Source organism: Vipera berus (assembly GCF_964194415.1).
Source record: "Vipera berus genome assembly, chromosome: 6".
NCBI classification, from domain to species: domain Eukaryota; kingdom Metazoa; phylum Chordata; class Lepidosauria; order Squamata; family Viperidae; genus Vipera; species Vipera berus.
This window is the reverse complement of record NC_138208.1, coordinates 23,694,102-23,713,565: the sequence shown is the minus strand read 5'-3', so window position 1 is coordinate 23,713,565 and position 19,464 is coordinate 23,694,102. Positions and strand designations below refer to the sequence as shown.

Here is a 19,464-nt window from a genome sequence, read left to right as displayed (position 1 = left end):
TTAAAGGCTGCAGAAAATCATGAGATTATTGCAGGTATTCATTCCAACAAGATCTTAAACTATTGCCACTAGCTCTACAAGACAATTAAGAATAACACGAGTGATGTTGACCTGCTGACCAATGTTGAACTGATGGTGAAGTTAAAACAATTCTGGAGTGGTTCAAATTATCTAACCCATATTTAGCTAATCAATACTACTGTATCAGTTTTTATAGATTCAGTTGTGATTCTGATCTTTGGCACTTTGCTCAGATAGGTCCAGACGTTTCAAATACACACATTTAGATGCAAAACTAATTAGGGACCTTTAAACTGGAGGATTTTGGAGAGAAAAATGTATGTAGATTATCTGGAGAGGCTTACAATGAACACACACGGACACACATTAACACACACACAAATAAATACAGATACAGAGATTAAACTGCAGAATTCACACTTGAATATGTACATGCATACAATTAACACGACAGTCACCTGGATCCTTTCCATTTATAACTTATGTAAAAAGAAAGGTCCCCTTCATGGATTACTGCCTTGTCGTGGCGAAGGGGCTTGCGTAATTCAATGAAGCTATGAGCTATGCCGTGCAGGGCCACCCAAGACGGAAAGGTCATAGCAGAGAGTTCTGACAAAACGTGATCCACTGGAGAAGGAAATGGCAAACCACTCCAGTATCTTTGCCATGAAAACCCTATGGACAGTACCAAAAGGCAAAACGATATGACGCTGGAAGATGAGCCCCTCAGGTCGGAAGGCGTCCAATATGCTACTGGGGAAGAGCAGAGGGCTAGTACTAGTAGCGCCAGAAAGAATGAAGCGACTGGGCCAAAGCCGAAAGGACGCTCAGCTGTGGATATGTCTGGTGGTGAAAGGAAAGTCCGATGCTGTAAAGATTTTCTCTCCATAGGAACCTGGAATGTAAGATCCATGAATCAAGGAAAACTGGACGTGGTGAAACAAGAGATGACAAGACTGAACATTGACATCTTAGGTATCAGCGAACTAAAATGGACAGGAATGGGTGAATTTAATTCAGATGACCATCAGGTATACTACTGTGGGCAAGAATCCTTAAGAAGAAATGGAGTAGCCTTCATAGTCAATAAAAGAGTAGGAAAAGCAATACTGGGATACAATCCTCAAAATGACAGAATGATCTCAGTTCGAATCCAAGGCAAACCATTCAATATCACAGTAGTCCAGGTCTATGCCCCAACCACCAGTGCTGAAGAGGATGAAATTGACCAGTTCTATGAAGCACTACAGCACCTTATAGAACTAACACCAAAAAATGATGTTCTTATCATCATGGGGGATTGGAATGCTAAAGTAGGAAGCCAAAAGATAACTGGAATAACAGGCAAGTTTGGCCTTGGAGTGCAAAATGAAGCAGGGCACAGGCTGATAGAATTCTGTCAAGAGAATACGATGGTCATAGCAAACACTCTTTTCCAACAACCCAAGAGACGGCTCTACACATGGACATCACCAGATGGTCAACACAGAAATCAGATTGACTATATGCTCTGCAGCCAAAGATGGAGAAGCTCTATACAGTCAGTAAAAACAAGACCAGGAGCTGACTGTGGCTCAGACCATGAGCTTCTCCTTGCAAAGTTTAGGCTTAAACTGAAGAAAGTAGGGAAAAGCACTAGGCCACTCAGGTATGAATTAAATCATATCCCTGTTGAATATACAGTAGAGGTGACAAATAGATTTAAAGAATTAGATCTGATAGACAGAGTGCCTGAAGAACTATGGACAGAGGTTCGCGACATTGTACAACAGGTAGCAACCAAAACCATCCCAAAGAAAAAGAAATGCAAGAAAGCAAAATGGCTGTCTGAGGAAGCTTTGAAAATAGCTGAGGAAAGGAGGGAAGCGAAAGGCAAGGGAGAAAAAGAAAGATACACCCAATTGAATGCAGAATTCCAGAGAATAGCTAGAAGAGATAAGAATGCCTTCTTAAATGAACAGTGCAAAGAAATAGAAGAAAATAATAGAATAGGGAGGACCAGAGATCTTTTCAAGAAAATTGGAGAAATGAAGGGAACGTTTAATGCAAAAATGGGCATGATAAAGGACCAAAATGGCAGGGACCTAACAGAGGCAGAAGAGATTAAGAAGAGGTGGCAAAATTACACAGAAGAACTATACAAGAATGAGCTTAACGTCCCAGATAATCACAATGATGTGGTCACTGACCTCGAGCCAGACATCCTAGAATGTGAGGTGAAGTGGGCCTTAGAAAAGCTGAGCAACAACAAAGCTAGTGGAGGTGACAGTATTCCAGCTGAGCTATTCAAAATCTTAAAAGACGATGCAGTAAAAGTGCTACACTCAATTTGCCAGCAAATTTGGAAAACTCAACAGTGGCCACAGGATTGGAAAAGATCAGTTTACATTCCAATTCCAAAGAAAGGCAGTGCCAAAGAATGTTCAAACTATCGCACCATTGCACTCATTTCTCATGCTAGTAAAGTCATGCTTAAAATCCTACAAGCTAGACTTCAGCAGTATGTGGATCGAGAACTACCAGAAGTGCAGGCAGGATTTCGAAGAGGCAGAGGAACTAGAGATCAAATTGCCAACATACGCTGGATCATGGAGAAAGCTAGGGAGTTCCAGAAAAACATCTACTTCTGCTTCATTGACTATGCTAAAGCCTTTGATTGTGTGGATCATAACAAACTGTGGCAAGTTCTTAAAGAGATGGGAGTACCAGACCATCTTATTTGTCTCTTGAGAAACCTATATGCGGATCAAGAAGCAACAGTGAGAACTGGACACGGAACCACTGATTGGTTCAAAATTGGGAAAGGAGTCCGGCAAGGCTGTATACTGTCGCCCTGCCTATTTAACTTATATGCAGAGCACATCATGAGAAAGGCAGGGCTAGATGAATCAAAAGTTGGAATTAAGATTGCCGGAAGAAATATCAACAACCTAAGATACGCAGATGATACCACTCTAATGGCAGAAAGTGAAGAAGAACTAAAGAGCCTCTTGTTGCGGGTGAAGAAGGAAAGTGCAAAACTTGGGTTGAAACTTAACATTAAGAAAACCAAGATCATGGCATCTGGCCCTCTCAATTCCTGGCAAATAGATGGGGAAGAAATGGAGGTAGTGACAGATTTTATTTTCCTGGGCTCCAAGATCACTGCAGATGGGGACTGTAGCCAAGAAATTAAAAGACGCTTGCTCCTGGGGAGGAAAGCCATGGCAAATCTAGACAGCACACTAAAAAGCAGAGACATCACCCTGTCAACAAAAGTGCGTATAGTCAAGGCTATGGTCTTCCCAGTTGCAATGTATGGCAGTGAAAGTTGGACCATAAGAAAGGCTGAGCGCCAAAGAATTGAGGCCTTTGAACTGTGGTGCTGGAGAAGACTCCTGCGAGTCCCTTGGACTGCAAGGCGATCAAACCGGTCAGTCCTAGAGGAGATCAACCCTGACTGCTCTTTAGAAGGCCAGATCCTGAAGCTAAAACTCAAGTACTTTGGCCACCTAATGAGAAGGAAGGACTCACTGGAGAAGAGCCTAATGCTGGGAAAGATCGAGGGCAATAGAAGAAGGGGACGACAGAGAATGAGGTGGCTGGATGGAGTCACTGAAGCAGTAGGCGTGAGCTTAAATGGACTCCAGAAGATGGTAGAGGACAGGAAGGCCTGGAGGAATGTTGTCCATAGGGTCGCGATGGGTCGGACACGACTTCGCAGCTAACAACAACAACAACAACAACAAAAAGAAAGGTTCGGAAAACCCTGCTCAAAAGTTGAGATTATTTCTTTATAAGCATTCTAAAGCATTAAGTTCTTATTTCATTGTTTATTCTGACAAGAAAAATATGTGTTAGTAAATGCATCCTTTTGAAAAAAGAAAGTTTGTACAGCAAACAAGATATGTTATCCTCTTAAGCAATATGACTGAAATTTGATGGAATCACCAGAGAAGAAATAACACATGCTGCTTGTGGCTTTATTTTCTAGCCAATTAGCATAATATATGAAATATTCAACTAATTTTTTAAGGCTATTATTGTTACAATACTACTGAATATTTTTCTGACAACAGAAAAACATTTCTTTCTAATGTTGCTTCTTGGGTTCATTTAACTAAAGCAATGATTGCAAGAACTATACTGTACCATACCATACTATACCATCACCTTACATCATAAACCATGCACCATATATCATACACCATACACCATGCCATGCCATACCATACCAATGTTTCTAGTTCAAAGCCTCTTTATTTACTCAAGATGCCCATAAAAATGACCCTATTGTGTAACAGCCCTGTATTGCTAGTGATTTCTGTTTTACTGAAACTGATATGATTTACAAAGTGATATTTCTCTACTTCCTGGTATCATTGTAGTGTGGCTGGCATAGTAGAGATTATATCTGTATGGTTGCTCTATCATAGCTTCTGCCCTCCTTATCCAAGAATAATATAGCCTCTTAACATTAATATCATTAATTTTTGTGGCCACATCAATATGGAATTCTTACTTACTGCAATAATGCATTTTTCTCTTTATTCCACAGGAAACAAGAAGGCATTTTCCTCTACCAGGAAAATAGACATACTTAATTTCAGACAAAGGCAGGATTTGTGAACTTCATAACACAAGATTTGAATTCTGACTTATGAATTTCTACTTAATTAAATATATGTGGTTCAACTGAAGAGAAAAAGTGATATTGCTGGTGATCATTCAGTTGGAACTTTAAAGGGTTCTTAGTCACACTTTTTTCAAGGAAGACTACCGTATTTCTTACATTTTCAGAATGTTTTAAAAGATATAAAGTAAAGACATTTATATCACCTGTAAACAGTGAGTTATATGCCAAGATTACTTTGCTGACTTTCAGCCCAGCTTTGGTGACTTCTTTTAGAAACTTTCTATTTTTACACCAATTATTCCAAACAAGCTTGTTAAAAACTCAAGATAATTGAACAGCAAGAACCCCTGCTGTAAGCATGCATTGGATGCTTGCTGAAGGTGAAAAGGTAACTTTCTCATTTTCCAAAAGATCTACATACATCCTCCTTCATTTAAACACAACATGATATCTTAATTAATTATGATAAACTGGTTACTAAGGTGCCTCCATGTTGTTATTCCCATGATATAATACTGGTTGCTATAGTGATGAGATGGCTTTTTTTGGACTAATCAGTGAGGAGATTGGTTAACCCATGTTTGTCAGTGAACCTGAAGAATGAGAAAAATAAGTTAAAACAAATGGTCATATATACTATGTGTATTCTTTTTCCCTGATTTTTAAAATAATATTCATGACTGAAATTTTACATACTAAAATAAATTGTAATAAACTGAATATAAACTGGAAGATTCTATAATATTCCTTAAACAAAATCGTAAAAACACATTATGCTACTGCTATAACTAACAAGTATATAAAATGCTTTATATTCAGAAGATTCTAGAGTAAAATTCTGGAAAAAGCCCAGTATAAGTCTTTGATTTTTATGAACTTGGTACCTTTCAGATGTGTCAGATGATATATTTAGCCATAATGCCTAGTTAAGAAAACTGGTCTGCCCAATAACAAGTTATTGACTATTGACTGATTTGGATTTGGATTGATTTGATAAATCAGCTTCATCGAACCAAATATTTAATTTCTTGGGAAATTCAGAATATTCCATTGTTAATTATGGGGGGTGAGATATTACCCCCCGTAGATAGGGCTCGCAACTTGGGTGTCCTCCTAGATTCACAGCTCTCCTTGGAAGATCATATAGGAGCTGTGACTAGGGGGGCCTTCGTCCAGGTTCGCCTGGTGCGTCAGTTGCGGCCCTATCTAGACCGGGATGCCTTGCACACACTCACTCATGCACTCGTGACCTCCCGTTTGGACTACTGCAATGCTCTCTTCATAGGGCTGCCCTTGAGGACTACTCGGAGGCTCCAGCTGGTGCAGAATGCAGCCGCACGAGTGGTGGTGGGGGCTTCCCGATACTCCCATGTAACACCTCTACTCCGTGAGCTGCATTGGCTTCCGGTTGCCCTCCGGGTAAGATTCAAGGTGCTGGTTATGACCTATGAAACCCTAAATGGCATGGGTCCGGGTTACTTACGGGAGCACCTGCTGCCGGCATCAACTTCCCTTCGTCCAGTGCGCTCCCACAGAGAGGGCCTCCTTAGGGTGCCATCGGTCAAAGAGTGTCGACTGGCGGCCCCCAGGGGGAGGGTGTTCTCTGTGGGCGCGCCAGACCTTTGGAACCGTCTACCGGTTGAGCTCCGGATGGCTCCCGACCTTCGCTCCTTCTGACGGGACCTAAAAACACATTTATTTGAACAAGCCGGACTGGTCTGATGGGTTTAGGGGTATTTTATAGTTTTGTATTAATTTATTGAATAGGGCTGTAGTATTTAATATTTTTTTAAATTTTTGTACATTGTATTTTATTGTATTGCCCTGTACACTGCCCTGAGTCCTTCGGGAGAAGGGCGGTATATAAATTAAATGAAATAAATAAATTAAATAAATAAATTTAGATTTAGGAATTTAGCGCATCATAAACTATAAACTATTTATAGTTTGTTTTTCAAAACAATTACAAATCTGAATAAAGAAGTATAAACTATCCTTTAGATAATATTAGATATAAACCAGTAGATAATCTTGAATGAAAATTGGATATTGATGCAATAGTATTGTAAGAGTGATTTCTTTCCTGCCCTGTCAATTTAACTATGAGTAATTTGTCAGTGCTTCCTTTGAACTCAATCTGAGGTTTGTATTATGCATCTGTATCCTCACAACAGTGTGGGGATTCCATAGATCTTTGCAGGCTGAGCTGATTTGCTTCATAAATTAATAATCTCAGCCTCTGTGGCATTTTCTCCAGATTGCTGAATGAATGATTGACCATTGATTGGTGCCCCCAACTTGTCTTGCCTCTAATGTCCCCTTTCTTTTCTTGGGAAGTCAAGTTTCTAAGTCACTTTGGTGATCCTATAAGTAGTCACTTCTGGCTAAAAGAGAAACTTGCAATAGTCCCTGTAATAAACCTTTGGGTCTTTCTTTACTTTTATAGTGTTATCATCCACAAGCTAAGGGCCATGATTTTTTTTTTAATCCCATTTATATCCCGCCCTTCTCCGAAGACTCAAGGCGGCTTACAATCTAAGCACAAATCAATGTGCTTAGCAGTAGCCTTCATTCTATGTATATGCCTGCTTATTAGGGCTTTCGGGGGCCCCCAAGCGGCATTATTACAAAGTCAGCTTATTGCCCCCAACAATCTGGGTCCTCATTTAATTTGGCAATGTAGATTATCAGTTGTCTGTTAATAAAATAGTCCTATAATATATATTAAAATTATGTAAGGATTAATAATACATTATTCTAGACTGACAACAACAGGAACTTCTTGCTGTATGAAGCAACTGAATTCAAATGTCAACACTGGGAAAGAGAATGTCTACCAGAACAGGCTGATCTGAGCCACTTTTGTGAAACATAAAACTACAGTTAAAATAAAGGACAAAGGACAACTTCAGCACAAAGCAAAGATCATTCATTCAAGCATGGTCCCAGGAGGCATATTACAGCAATGAATAGGAAAAAGCTCAGTAGTTCACCAGCTGAGATTTTAATGAGATATTTCCCCTTGCTGTGGTTCAGGCTTTTGCTCAGCAAAGAGAAAAGGCTGCTCACAAAATGCATGCAATGCATGGGCACCAATTGCTTTTACAGCCACTACAGTAGCTGATCACTGTACTAACCTTCTATTTTGGCATAATCTGTAAGTCGAGTGTAATTGATCAAGGCTGCTTTCTCTAGACATTTTCTAACCACTTTCTTCACTTCTTCTGCTGGTATGGGAGTAGCAATATCTTTCATTAAGACCTAAGCCAAAGACAATCAAATACTTTTGGTCAGATATCTTCCCAGAAAATAAAAAATGTACTATTTAAAGAAAAGCTTTTGTAACTATTAGAAATTGAAAAGAAAGGAAATTATTAATGGATAAAAGCTATGTTAAAACCATTGCTGAGGCCATAATGTTAAGGTCTGCCTATTGACATGAATGAACCTTTATTGTCAAAGTACAACCATGTATACATTGAGATTGGCTGAGCTTCCCTTCATGCCTCCACCCCCAACTTACAGTGACACAAACCCTCCATCTTATTACACCATGTGAGCTAATTGCACAACACACCGGCCTCGCAAGTCAATCATGCATAAACCTTATAAAATTATTTCCCGTTCAAAAGCCTAACAGCCCATGGATAAAAGCTGTTCTTCAGCCTGTTGGTATGGCTGGCTATACTTTTACATCTTCTACCCAATGGTAGGAGAGTAAAGAGATACCATCCAGGGTGTGAGTCATCCCTGAGAATTTTCCTCACTCTTCCAAGGCAGCGAGCCCTGGCGATGTCATCCAGTGGTGTTAGGGGACAGCCCACAATGTCTTGTGCTGTGCTCACCACCCTCTGTAATGCTTTCCTGTCTACGGCTGTCAGACCAGCATACCAAACCACAATACAGTACGAGAGGACGCTCTCTATAGTAGACCGGTAAAAGAGGGTCATTAGCCATTGTTCTACCCTGTTCTTCCACAAGACCCTGAGAAAGTGAAGTCTCTGTTGGGCCTTTCTGGCCACCTGGGTTGTATTAACTTTCCAGGTCAGATCTTTGCAGAGATAGACTCCCAGAAATTTAAAGGAGGAAACTCTCTCCACACAGTCCTCCCCGATGTAAAGTGGGGCAGATTCCTCCTTTTTCCTCCAGAAGTCTAGTACCATCTTTTTCATCTTGCTGATGTTCAGGTGCAAGCTGTTGTTGCAACACCATATGGATAGTTTTTGTACCTCCCCCCTGTATGCTGTCTCATCCCCACCTGTAATAAGACCCACTACGGTAGTATCATCTGTGAACTTAATTATCGCAGTAGATGGGTCGGATGATACACAGTCATATGTGTACAATGAGTACAGGTAGGGGCTAAGCACGCAGCCCTGTGGTGAGCCAGTGCAAAGCTTCAGGGGGGTGGATAATTGTACATATTGTACAAAAGACTAAAATTATAAACAAAAGAAAATATAAACAATATAAGTAGTATATCCTCAGTTACAAATACATTAGGTTTCAAAATTGCAAAACAAGATTACTTTTTAAATTTTATATTGCTGAATTAAGGAAAAATGGTTTGCCAAGGCATTTATACTACAGTACTGCATAAGAGTAAATTCTTGTGTTATAGCCAAATTCACATGTGTCATTTCAGTATAGGATATGTATCTAGGAGCAGCACAAGAAAAATATGTGGGCAGGGAACATTTGAGTCAGGACTTCTAATTCTCGCCAGGGGTTTCCAGGGATCAATCTCACCAAGAATGAAGTTGAACAGAAGTAATCAAATGCTTCACCAAATGTAGCAAATTTCCTCAGCAGCTACAGTCTAATGCATATTAACCTCATATTAACACTGTGAGATTGGTAATTAAGAGCTCAATTTTATAGACAGGGATTGACAAGATGAGTTTACTAAGGTATCCAGCTGAGTGCAAGACTTACTGGGACCAAAACTTCCTAAGACCAAATTTAACTCTGCAGATACTTGCCAGCATTAAAGTTTTCTAAGGATTTTTCATTCTCTACAGGTTATTTTGGAAAGTATTTTGCACAGTGTCATAAATGACTGAATTGGATTTAGAGTTCATACTTTTAAAACCCAACATGATTGCTCAGGCTTTTTTTAAAAAAAATCATGTCTGTGTCATGATTTATATATATATTATTATATTATATTATATATATATATATAATATGTAAAGGTAAAGATTCCCCTGCACATGCATGCTAGTCATTTCCGACTCTAGGGGCCGGTGCTCATCTCCGTTTCAAAGCCGAAGAGCCAGCGCTTGTCCGAGGACGTCTCCGTGGTCATGTGGCCGGCATGACTAGACGCCAAAGGCTCACGGAACGCTGTTACCTTCCCACCATAGTGGCCCCTATTTTTCTACTTGCATTTTTATGTGCTTTCAAACTGCTAGGTTGGCAGAAGCTAGGACGAGTAACAGACACTAACTCTGTTACGCGGCACTCGGGATTCAACCCGCCAAACTGCCGACCTTCTGATCGACAGGCTCAGCATCCTAACCCACTGAGCCACCGCGTCCCATATATATATATATATATATATATATATATATATATATATATATATATATATATATATATATATATATATATATATATATATATATATATATATATATCAGCTCATCAAAGCAGAAAGACAGGTGATTTGGGACTTTTTAGTTTGTAAAGGATAAGCATTATGTATATTAAACATTGGGATAAAAATCTAATCATAAATAAATATGAACAGCACAGATCTGAGTAGAAATAGGCTGTTTTGGTGCCCCCCAGAGGAGGACCAATGTCTCTGGAGGATACTAGCCCAAAATTGGTTGGTTTTAGTTCATGGACTTACCCTCTCAAGCAAGGAAAGAGTGGCTTTCAAAGCCCCTTCAGGACGTCCAAAAGGAAAGCAGTATCTTCAAAGAGACAAATAAAAAAAACCCAACATATTAGAAGCCCACTTTCTATGGGTTTTACTAGATAATTTAATGCCTAATCCATTGTCTTCCTTACAGGGAGAAAATTTCAGAAGCTACATTTCTGATTGAATATACTAGTCACATACAGTAATTTTAAATTTGTATTTACTTTTATTTTGCTATTATTTGATCTGGATTTAGCTATTTATGTATCTGATTTAACTGAGCTGTGTCTTTTTCTCTGCAGATGTACAACTGGATAACTATTTATAACAGCTACTACTTCAACTACAGATTGGAAAATATAGCAGAAACTTACTATTTAAAAAAGTGCATTACAGTACTACCTTAAAATATTCAGTTGTATCAAGCTAAAATCAAGCTAATGATTATCAATAGATTATTAGAAATGTGGAAATGATTTTTACTTTTTCTTTCTTCAACATTTAGTTCTCTCTTTGATTTTTTGATTTCCTTTCCCCCCCTTACTCTTTATTAGTTTGCATTAGTTTTTATCTTTTTTTTAAATACCCATCCAATCTCTTAAAATCTCCAGGCACCTGGCCAGCAGTGTGTGTGTGTGTGTCTGTGTGTGTATCCCTACTCTCTCTTTCCCATAAGAACCTTAACAAATGCTACACAAAAATGTGTGGATTTTTGATGAATAGAGATTTCCAAAAATTAGATAAAAGTCATGCCATGATTTCAATGGGCTACCCTAGATATCACAAAGTTGAATAATTTTAGATACAACTTGTGACTCACAACTAGAAGTCCCCTCTAAGACAGTGGTCCCCAACCCCCAGTCCGTGGAGCAGTACCGGGCTGCGGCATGCCAGCAACTGGGCTGCACAAACAAGCAAAACCCCATCCGTGGGATGCAGGCAGCACACAAAACCACACCCCCTCTGGTCCACAGAAAAACCTCTCTCCACAGAACCGGTCCCTGGTGCCCAAAAGGTTGGTGGCCTCTCCTCTAAGGGAATAATCCTGTTATCATTTTAGGAGCTGCTCTTCTCATTTCTGAATCAGTTATTTCTACAAAGATGCTCTATTATTTATAATTTATTTAACAAGTTTGTGTTTATTACTGTTACTTTATGCTCAGGATAAATAATGTAAAAATCATCTTTGCAAATTTATTAGAAAACTTGGAAATGAAATTTGGACAAAATTGGGTGGGCAGCTCTAGTAGCAGAATACTATTCTTCTTTCTTATTTTTACTGTATTTGCAATTCTACAGAAACTTCATCAAGTAGCAGTATATGTATTTTGTAGTCCCCAAACTAATTCAGTGAAATACACTTAAGGCAAATAAGAAATGCAACTTCAACCTCAAATCCAGAAATTATCCAAGAATAACTGCACTTTCCTGTGTTTACTCCTATTTTTATTCAATTGATAAAAGTATAAAGAAATGCTGCTAATCACAGAGTTACATTTCAAATCAAATTATTCCTTACGGCTTTTCATAAATACATAGTTATGATATGTCAGTAAATGAATGACCAGTTGAAGCACATATAATTCTAAATAATGAAACATTGAAACAACTATTTAATTAATATGCACAATTTTCTTTTACAGTGCTCCTAAGATATAGTTCTATAAATAGCTTTTCTGTAAAAAATAATTAAACATTCAAACATTTTAGAATGTCAACAGATTTGTTTCTAATGAACATTCATTATAACAAGGACTTGAAGGCCAAGTTATATGTTTAGTACCAGGATATATAATCCTATGATAATAACATACAGTGCTATGTTACATCTGAATCATATATTGCATGATGAGAGCTAGTATCGTGCTATGGTAGTGAATTCTATGATAATAAAGAGAAGCTGAATCCTGCTGAGATTCTGGTTTTGGACGGTATCTGGATCTACCTCCATTTAATTTTCATCTAGGAGGAGATATATGGGAATTCTGGAAATATTTCTTGATAATTTTTAAAAGGAAATTGCTTTGAAATTTATAATAAAATTAAAAGCCACATCTGCATTTTAAATATACAAAATGTTAGTTTCCAACCCTTTTTAACACCATTAATGACAATTATAGTAAACTTTAAAATACATTAACCAAATTATTTGAATTGTAGTCAGTTCTGGGTTTGAAATGACCAATTTAGCCTTCAAGGAAGACTTATGATACCAGATTGCTTTGTATCATAACTGGCCGCTCAAATCTTGCACCTCACTCTTTGAAATACCTTAAGAGGCACAAATAAATGAATATTCCCTGTTTGTTTCTTGTCATCTGAGAAGACTCCTACATCTCACATCTCCTAATGTAATTGTTCCCAGGACTGGGGCCAGTGTCCATATTTAGAATTTTGAAAAATTTCACAGAACTGTTGCCATGGTGGACATGACCAGGCACAAACATCTTTTTACCAGAAGGCAATCTACTCTCTTCCAAATGAGCTGAAACAAAATTCTTAGCTAGCATGAGGGAAATCTTTTTTAGCGAGTTGGTGAGAGTGGTCCCTTTAAGTCTGTTTTGTTGATTGGATAAGTCCATCCAATTTTCTTGGCAGTATTTCTGGAAGCCATTTGCAATTGCCTTCTTTTTATATGAGAGAGAATAACTAGTCCAAAGTCACTTAACTGGCTTAGTGCCTAAGGCAGGACTGGCATTCATGTTCCCTCAGTTTTTAACTGGATACTTTGAAGTATTGCACCAAACTGTCTCTCATGAGGGCAACTAGTCTGTGCAAAAATGACATATGCAATTATTTTTCAATAATACAATATATTAACATACTATTTGCTCTCCTTATCAACAACACAATGGAATATCATATAACATTCCACATATTAGAAAAATTAATCCTACAGCTGTTTGATCATGTTCCAAATGAATGCTTGTAATGGTCAAAATCTTGAGGAGACAAATTTTGTTCTAGCAATTAGGACAAACTATCTAAACAATCCATTTGGCAGGCTCCAGAGTCAGTTCCTCATTCTTTGTTGACCTCTGCGTCAGAGGATAGACACTTCCTTTTTTGAGTAATTAAGTCTACCTTGCTAGAGGCCCATTTCAAATAAACTAAACTACTGCCATCATCTTGTGCTATTTCCCACCACTAAAAAATTTGGACTTTTAGTTTTCTACGGAAATTAAGTGAAAGTTGGACATTGGCTAAAGGAAAAAGGGGCTCCATTTTAAGATGAGGAATGAAGAAATGAAAACTTTCCCTCTCTAGAAAATGGATTTTTGATAACAAATTTATCCCAATGCTAAATTGCTATTAAAAAAGGTACTGTTTTTCTTTCTACAAACAGGAATGGGGAATTGGATATTGTAGTTTTTGTCACTGAATTCTTTTTCAGGTTTTATGACATGAGTCAGTGCCTACTATTAATAGTTAAGAGGCCAAACATGGGTTGGTAGTAGGAGAAGGAGAAAGAGAAGACTTAATTGACCTTAGGATCTTCAAGTGGTTTGCATCACTGAACTTATTGAAAGAATCCAACTAGCCAAGCATAAACAAATCCTCTCCATCTCCATTCAAAGGTAAATTATCATGATGGGTAGAAATTAGCATTGTAATAATTAAACAAGAAACTACACTACTTATTAAGGGGTGATTTGTAGAGCTATGCCACTTGTGCTAATTTAACACAAAATCAGCATAGTTCATACGTGATTAGCAATGTTAGGTACGAAAAATATCATATAGGCAGAAATCATCCGCATGGAATGCGGTATGCAAAATGATTCAACTGCTTTATAAAAGCAGAATATTCAAAACACTCATACCAGGGCTTAATGCCTAACTCCTTCTCTATTGTCTTCTCACAGTTTTATATATGCCCAGCTTGCAAAGTGCAAACACTCACCTAAAGTGGCTTATTTGGTTTTCTAGAAGTGAAGAAAGCCTCTTCTTAATATCTTCAAATCTTTCTCTCTCTTCAACAGTTACAGTCCCAATTCCATCAGGCCTGAAAATTGATATTTAAAAAGATATGCACATTTTATTTATTAAGAGCACACACACCCTCTCACAATTTTCTTAACTCACTCATTTTGAAATTCGTAAGGCACTTATAGTACACCAGTTATAGTTTCATACAACACTTCCTGTTTCAAAAGAAATGGAGCATAAGCAGAATTAATATATTAGCCACAAAACTCTTCAACAGGAATAATATGATAGAAGCGTTGAACTGAATAAACTGACTATATCTGGCAATTTTGCACAAGATACAGGAAAGGAGTACAGTTAAATAAAGTTGTTCAAATGAGAGAAGCAATAAATTTACTAACAGGAAAAGCAAACAGTTTACAACTTATAGGTAAGTGAGCAGGGAAGAGCAATTTGCCACAGCAAATCCCAGAAATAGAACACCAGATAGAAGAGATTGTACGTATAGCATTTGTTTCTTTACACTTTTTATCACACCAAAAGGAAAACATTGTTTAACATAAAATAGGATAGGTACTTTGGACTTTATCATGAGTACTATCAGAGAAAGGTAATAGTGAATGTGACCTTATTTATTTTCTTCCACTACCTGCAGGCCCCCAGGATGTGTACCACCATTCTACAGATAGTTGTCAGTTTGTTTAGTGACTGTTCTAAGTTACAGTGGCACTGAAAAAAGTTATTTTTGACTGTTTTTCACACTTGTGACATTTGCAGCATCCCCATAGCCATGTCCTCTAGTCCAACCCCCTGCTCAGGCAGTAAACCCTATACCTTTCAGACAAATGGCTGTCTAGTCTCTTCTTAAAATTTACAATGTTGGAGCATTCACAACTTCTGGAGGCAGGCTGTTCTACTGATTAATCCCTCTCACAGTTACTACTATTGAGCAAGGTACCACCTATACTGTATCTGTGCATTCGGTTTTTCTTGCCTAAATGTAGAACCTTACTTTTTTCACCATTGAATTTCATTTTGCTAGATAGCTCCCAATGTTCACATCTGTCAAGATCCTTCTGTATCTTAAACCTATCTTCTGGAGCGTTGGCTATTCCTGCCAGCTTGGTGTTGTCTACAAATTTGATGAGTTCCCCATCTATCACCTCATCCAAATCACCCAAGAAATTTACTGATAATGATTTGCTAAAGTATGTAGATTCAGTTTTCAAGATTCTGTAGTATAATTCCATATTTCCTTGCAATAAAACTTGTTTAAAAAGCCTGAAAATCTCACCTTGATTGTGAATGGCTGCTAAGGGCTTAACATTGTACTGTTTTATACACACACACACACACACACACACACACACACACACACACACCTTTTAAATAAGAACATAAAAGCTAACACTACTATAAAGTAAGGAAGAAAGAATAAGAAAAACAAGAAAACTAAAAAAGAAAGAAAAAAGATATACAGCCAGTCCTTGATTTACTTCATTTAATCACGATCTGGAATTACAACAGCCTCATAAACTTCCTACAGTTGCAAAATAGCAGACTAACACCCCTGCAGTCTTGGGATAGCAATCTGGGTGCTTGGCAGCCTGTTCACACCTAGACTAGTTGCCAAGCGCCTAGTGATCATTTGATCAACCATTTGCAATCTTCTCTACTGGCTTACCCAGAAAGTCAATGGACAAGCTAGCAGGGAAGGTTGCAAGCTGCTGCCACCTGCCAAAAGGACTCCCTTTCATCTCTGGGGGCTGTAATTAATCATAATTTTAATTAAAACACTGGTGTTTACTGTAGTTTATTTGTAAATTCTATAAGCCACCTAAAATTCATTAGATTTCAGGTAAGACAAACTTATTAAATAAAATTGGCATCATTACTCTATTTTTCTTGAAAAATACCATTATTTAAAGATGGAACAGTTATGTTTTCATTAGTAACTGTTTTGTTATTTTTTATTCTGAATGAATGACAAAACATTAATTTAAAAATCCTCCTCAAAACAACCCACCATCCCAACAAATTGCTAAAGATGGTATATTTCTCTTCTACTACAATGAAACAGTATATTTTTCCAACAAGCTATGGCCAAAGTTTTTGAATTATAAAGTCAATATAAAACAAAAAGTGCAATTAAAATTAATCATAATATTGATGTCCCATAGCCTAAAATAGTTTTAATTCATCATGAATGCCAAGTGTGTCCTACAGGAAAAGTGAAAACTCACTTTGAAAATAATATTGCACCCTTAGGCAAAGACTGCACATTGTTCTAAGTCCTTGATGTGCAGCCATCATTGACAGGAGCACTATGGTAAAATACAAACCTTCTTCCTGAACTCATTACTTCATAAGACAAATTAACTCCTTTACTTGAGAAGAAGATACAATGAAATACTAGAATACTTGATCCTTCTCCTCCCTACATCTCAAACTTGATATATACCAATGACTAAGTGTATCAACTCTTGGTTTTTATTAGAATGCATTTCAAGTGTTAGGAGTCTTTTACATATTATCTCTCAGCAATCTTTACAATAACTCATTTAAGTTCACTGGTAACATTATTGTCACATTGAAGATGAAGGGCAAAGATAATGGAAGCAGGGCCTAGCATTGTCCCCTAAAATAAGGTTTTAAGATTTTCACAGCTCACAGATTCATCAGCCCTGATGCAATCACATACCTGCTTTTTTGTTTGCATCACTACAAGAAGAGAGATTTATAATTCCGCAGTCAGTTTAGAATAATATCAATACTATTATTGTTTAAAAAGTCAGGACAGCTTATGTTTGGTTCAGACAGACGAATGACTCAGAGAGGTTAACAGCAAAATAGTTTATTCAATACACATAAGTCAACTGTCAACTGTCACAATAACTCTGGCTTTTATACTAGAGCTGTTTAAACTGTATCCAATCACAAGTCCGGGTATTCCCGCTTTTACAACTTTAACCAATAGTTGCACCAGAATCTCCCGCTTCTAGGAACCTTCCTTGCAACCAGCTACTTACAAGTTTGCAACAAAGCTACTGACATAACACCCCTTCCCCCCCAGTTGATGTTATTTATTGACGTAATCTCTCAAGTATTTGGGTGGCCTATGGACCCTAGAAGGATATCTATTGGTTTGGTTACTTAAGTCATTGCTAACTGACTGTCGGCTAGGCTGGCTTATATTTATGGGTCTGGACTCTTGAATTGCAGGCTCTGATGCTTCTCTACTAACTGGCTGTGATTGTTGTTGTGTTTGATGTTGATGCTCAGCTATTGCAGGCCTGCTCATAGAGGACAGCTCCCAGTCAATTTGGCTGTGTTGTGGGTCAGCTGTGGACACCCCGGGCTGAATTTCCGCTTCCACACTAACCGGCAGGTTGTTATGATTACCCCAAGATGCAGTGTACCCCCCATGTACGCTTTGACCCCATCAACTGGCATACTCCCAATAACTCTCTTCCTTAGCTGATCTATGTGTCTTTTGCTTATTCTATTCCCTTCCCCCTCAATGGTGTAAGACAACGGCCCCATTATGTCAGTGACTACCCCCGGGACCCATTTGTCCCCCTGTCCATAGTTTCTGGCCCAGACTAAGTCTCCAATTTTGAATGATCTGTTAGGAATGTCCGGTTCAGCACTTGAGGGTAGTTTGTCAGGGTGTAACCTGTCCAGTTTGGTGGTTAGCCGTTTGCCCCACCTCATTTCTGCCGGGCTTTTCCCAGTAGCCGTGCACGGGGTTGTATGCTGGGTCAGCAAAAAGTCTGCCAGTCTTTGGTGCCAATCGCCACGGATGATTCGCCTCAAGGCGTCTTTGGTGGTTCTCACGTTGCGTTCAGCCAAGCCATTGGTGGACGGGTGGAAGGGTGCTGATGTTGCATGCCTAATCGAGTTGGCCCTGAGGAAGTCCTGAAATTCAACAGAGGTGAATTGTGGCCCATTATCTGATACAATCACATCAGGTAACCCATGAGTGGCAAAGAGGCCCCTTAAGACCTGTATTGTTCTACCAGATGTCATTGAACTGACAGGCACTACCTCTAGCCACCTAGAGAAACTGTCCACCACAACTAGGAAGGTTAACCCCTGAAAGGGTCCAGCAAAATCAATATGAATCCTAGACCAAGGATTCCTGGCCAATTCCCACTTATGAGTGTGAGTGTGTGGCAGCTCAGGTCTAGAACGCTGACACAAATAACATCCTGAAACACATTCTTCAATGTCTTTATCAAGTCCTGGCCACCACAAGTGACTTCTAGCTAACGCCTTCATACGTACTATTCCAGGGTGACCCTCATGTAATTCTGATAAAACTGTAGATCTGTGGAGTTCAGGAATGACAACACGGTTGCCCCACAATATACATCCCAAATGGGATGATAATTCGTTCTTTCTCCTAAAATATGGAATGTACTTAGTATCAGGGTTAGTACTAGGCCACCCACTAAGGACCCAGGCCATGATCCTTTTGAGGATAAGGTCTTTTTTTGTAGCCTCGGCTATTTCTTTAGCAGTTAAAGGGCATTCAGGAATGTCCAGTAATGACATAATTTGTCCCACTGGAGCAGGGTCCTCCTCTGTGTTGCTTAAGGGCAGTCTGCTAAGGGCATCTGCATGGCCCATCTCCTTGCCTGGTCTATGTTGAAGTGAGAATGAATATGCTGAGAGGAAAATTGACCACCTCAGCATCCTGGGAGACATTATTTGGGGTGTCTGTTTATCAGTGGTAAACAGTCCCAATAATGGTTTGTGGTCAGTGAGTATGGTAAAGTTCCTACCATAAAGGTAATCATGGAACTTTTTTACTCCTGCCACAATTGCTAATGCTTCTCTATCAATTTGTGCATAATTCCGTTCAGCTTTGGTAAGCGTTCTGGAATAGTATGCAATTGGCTTTTGAATACCTTGACTATCCAAGTGGCTGATAACAGCCCCCACCCCATAAGGTGAAGCATCACAAGCTAAATATATTGGTTTATTCTCAATAAAATGAGTTACTGTGGATTGGCTTGAAAGGATA

The 19,464-nt window shown here is 38.6% G+C and overlaps 1 protein-coding gene across 4 annotated transcripts in view; it reads right to left on the bottom strand.

Annotated features, from left to right (window-relative positions):
• Positions 1-19,464, bottom strand: part of CADPS2 (calcium dependent secretion activator 2) — a 373,090-nt gene that overhangs the window by 113,081 nt on the left and 240,545 nt on the right. For all 4 annotated transcript variants that reach the window (XM_081331670.1, XM_081331671.1, XM_081331672.1 and 1 more), the window contains exons 14-16: positions 14,410-14,511; positions 10,494-10,557; positions 7,774-7,897 (exon numbers count right to left, since the gene is read on the bottom strand). In XM_081331670.1, coding sequence (XP_081187796.1) covers positions 7,774-7,897; positions 10,494-10,557; positions 14,410-14,511 — 290 coding nt within the window. The remainder of the gene's footprint in view (positions 1-7,773; positions 7,898-10,493; positions 10,558-14,409; positions 14,512-19,464) is intronic.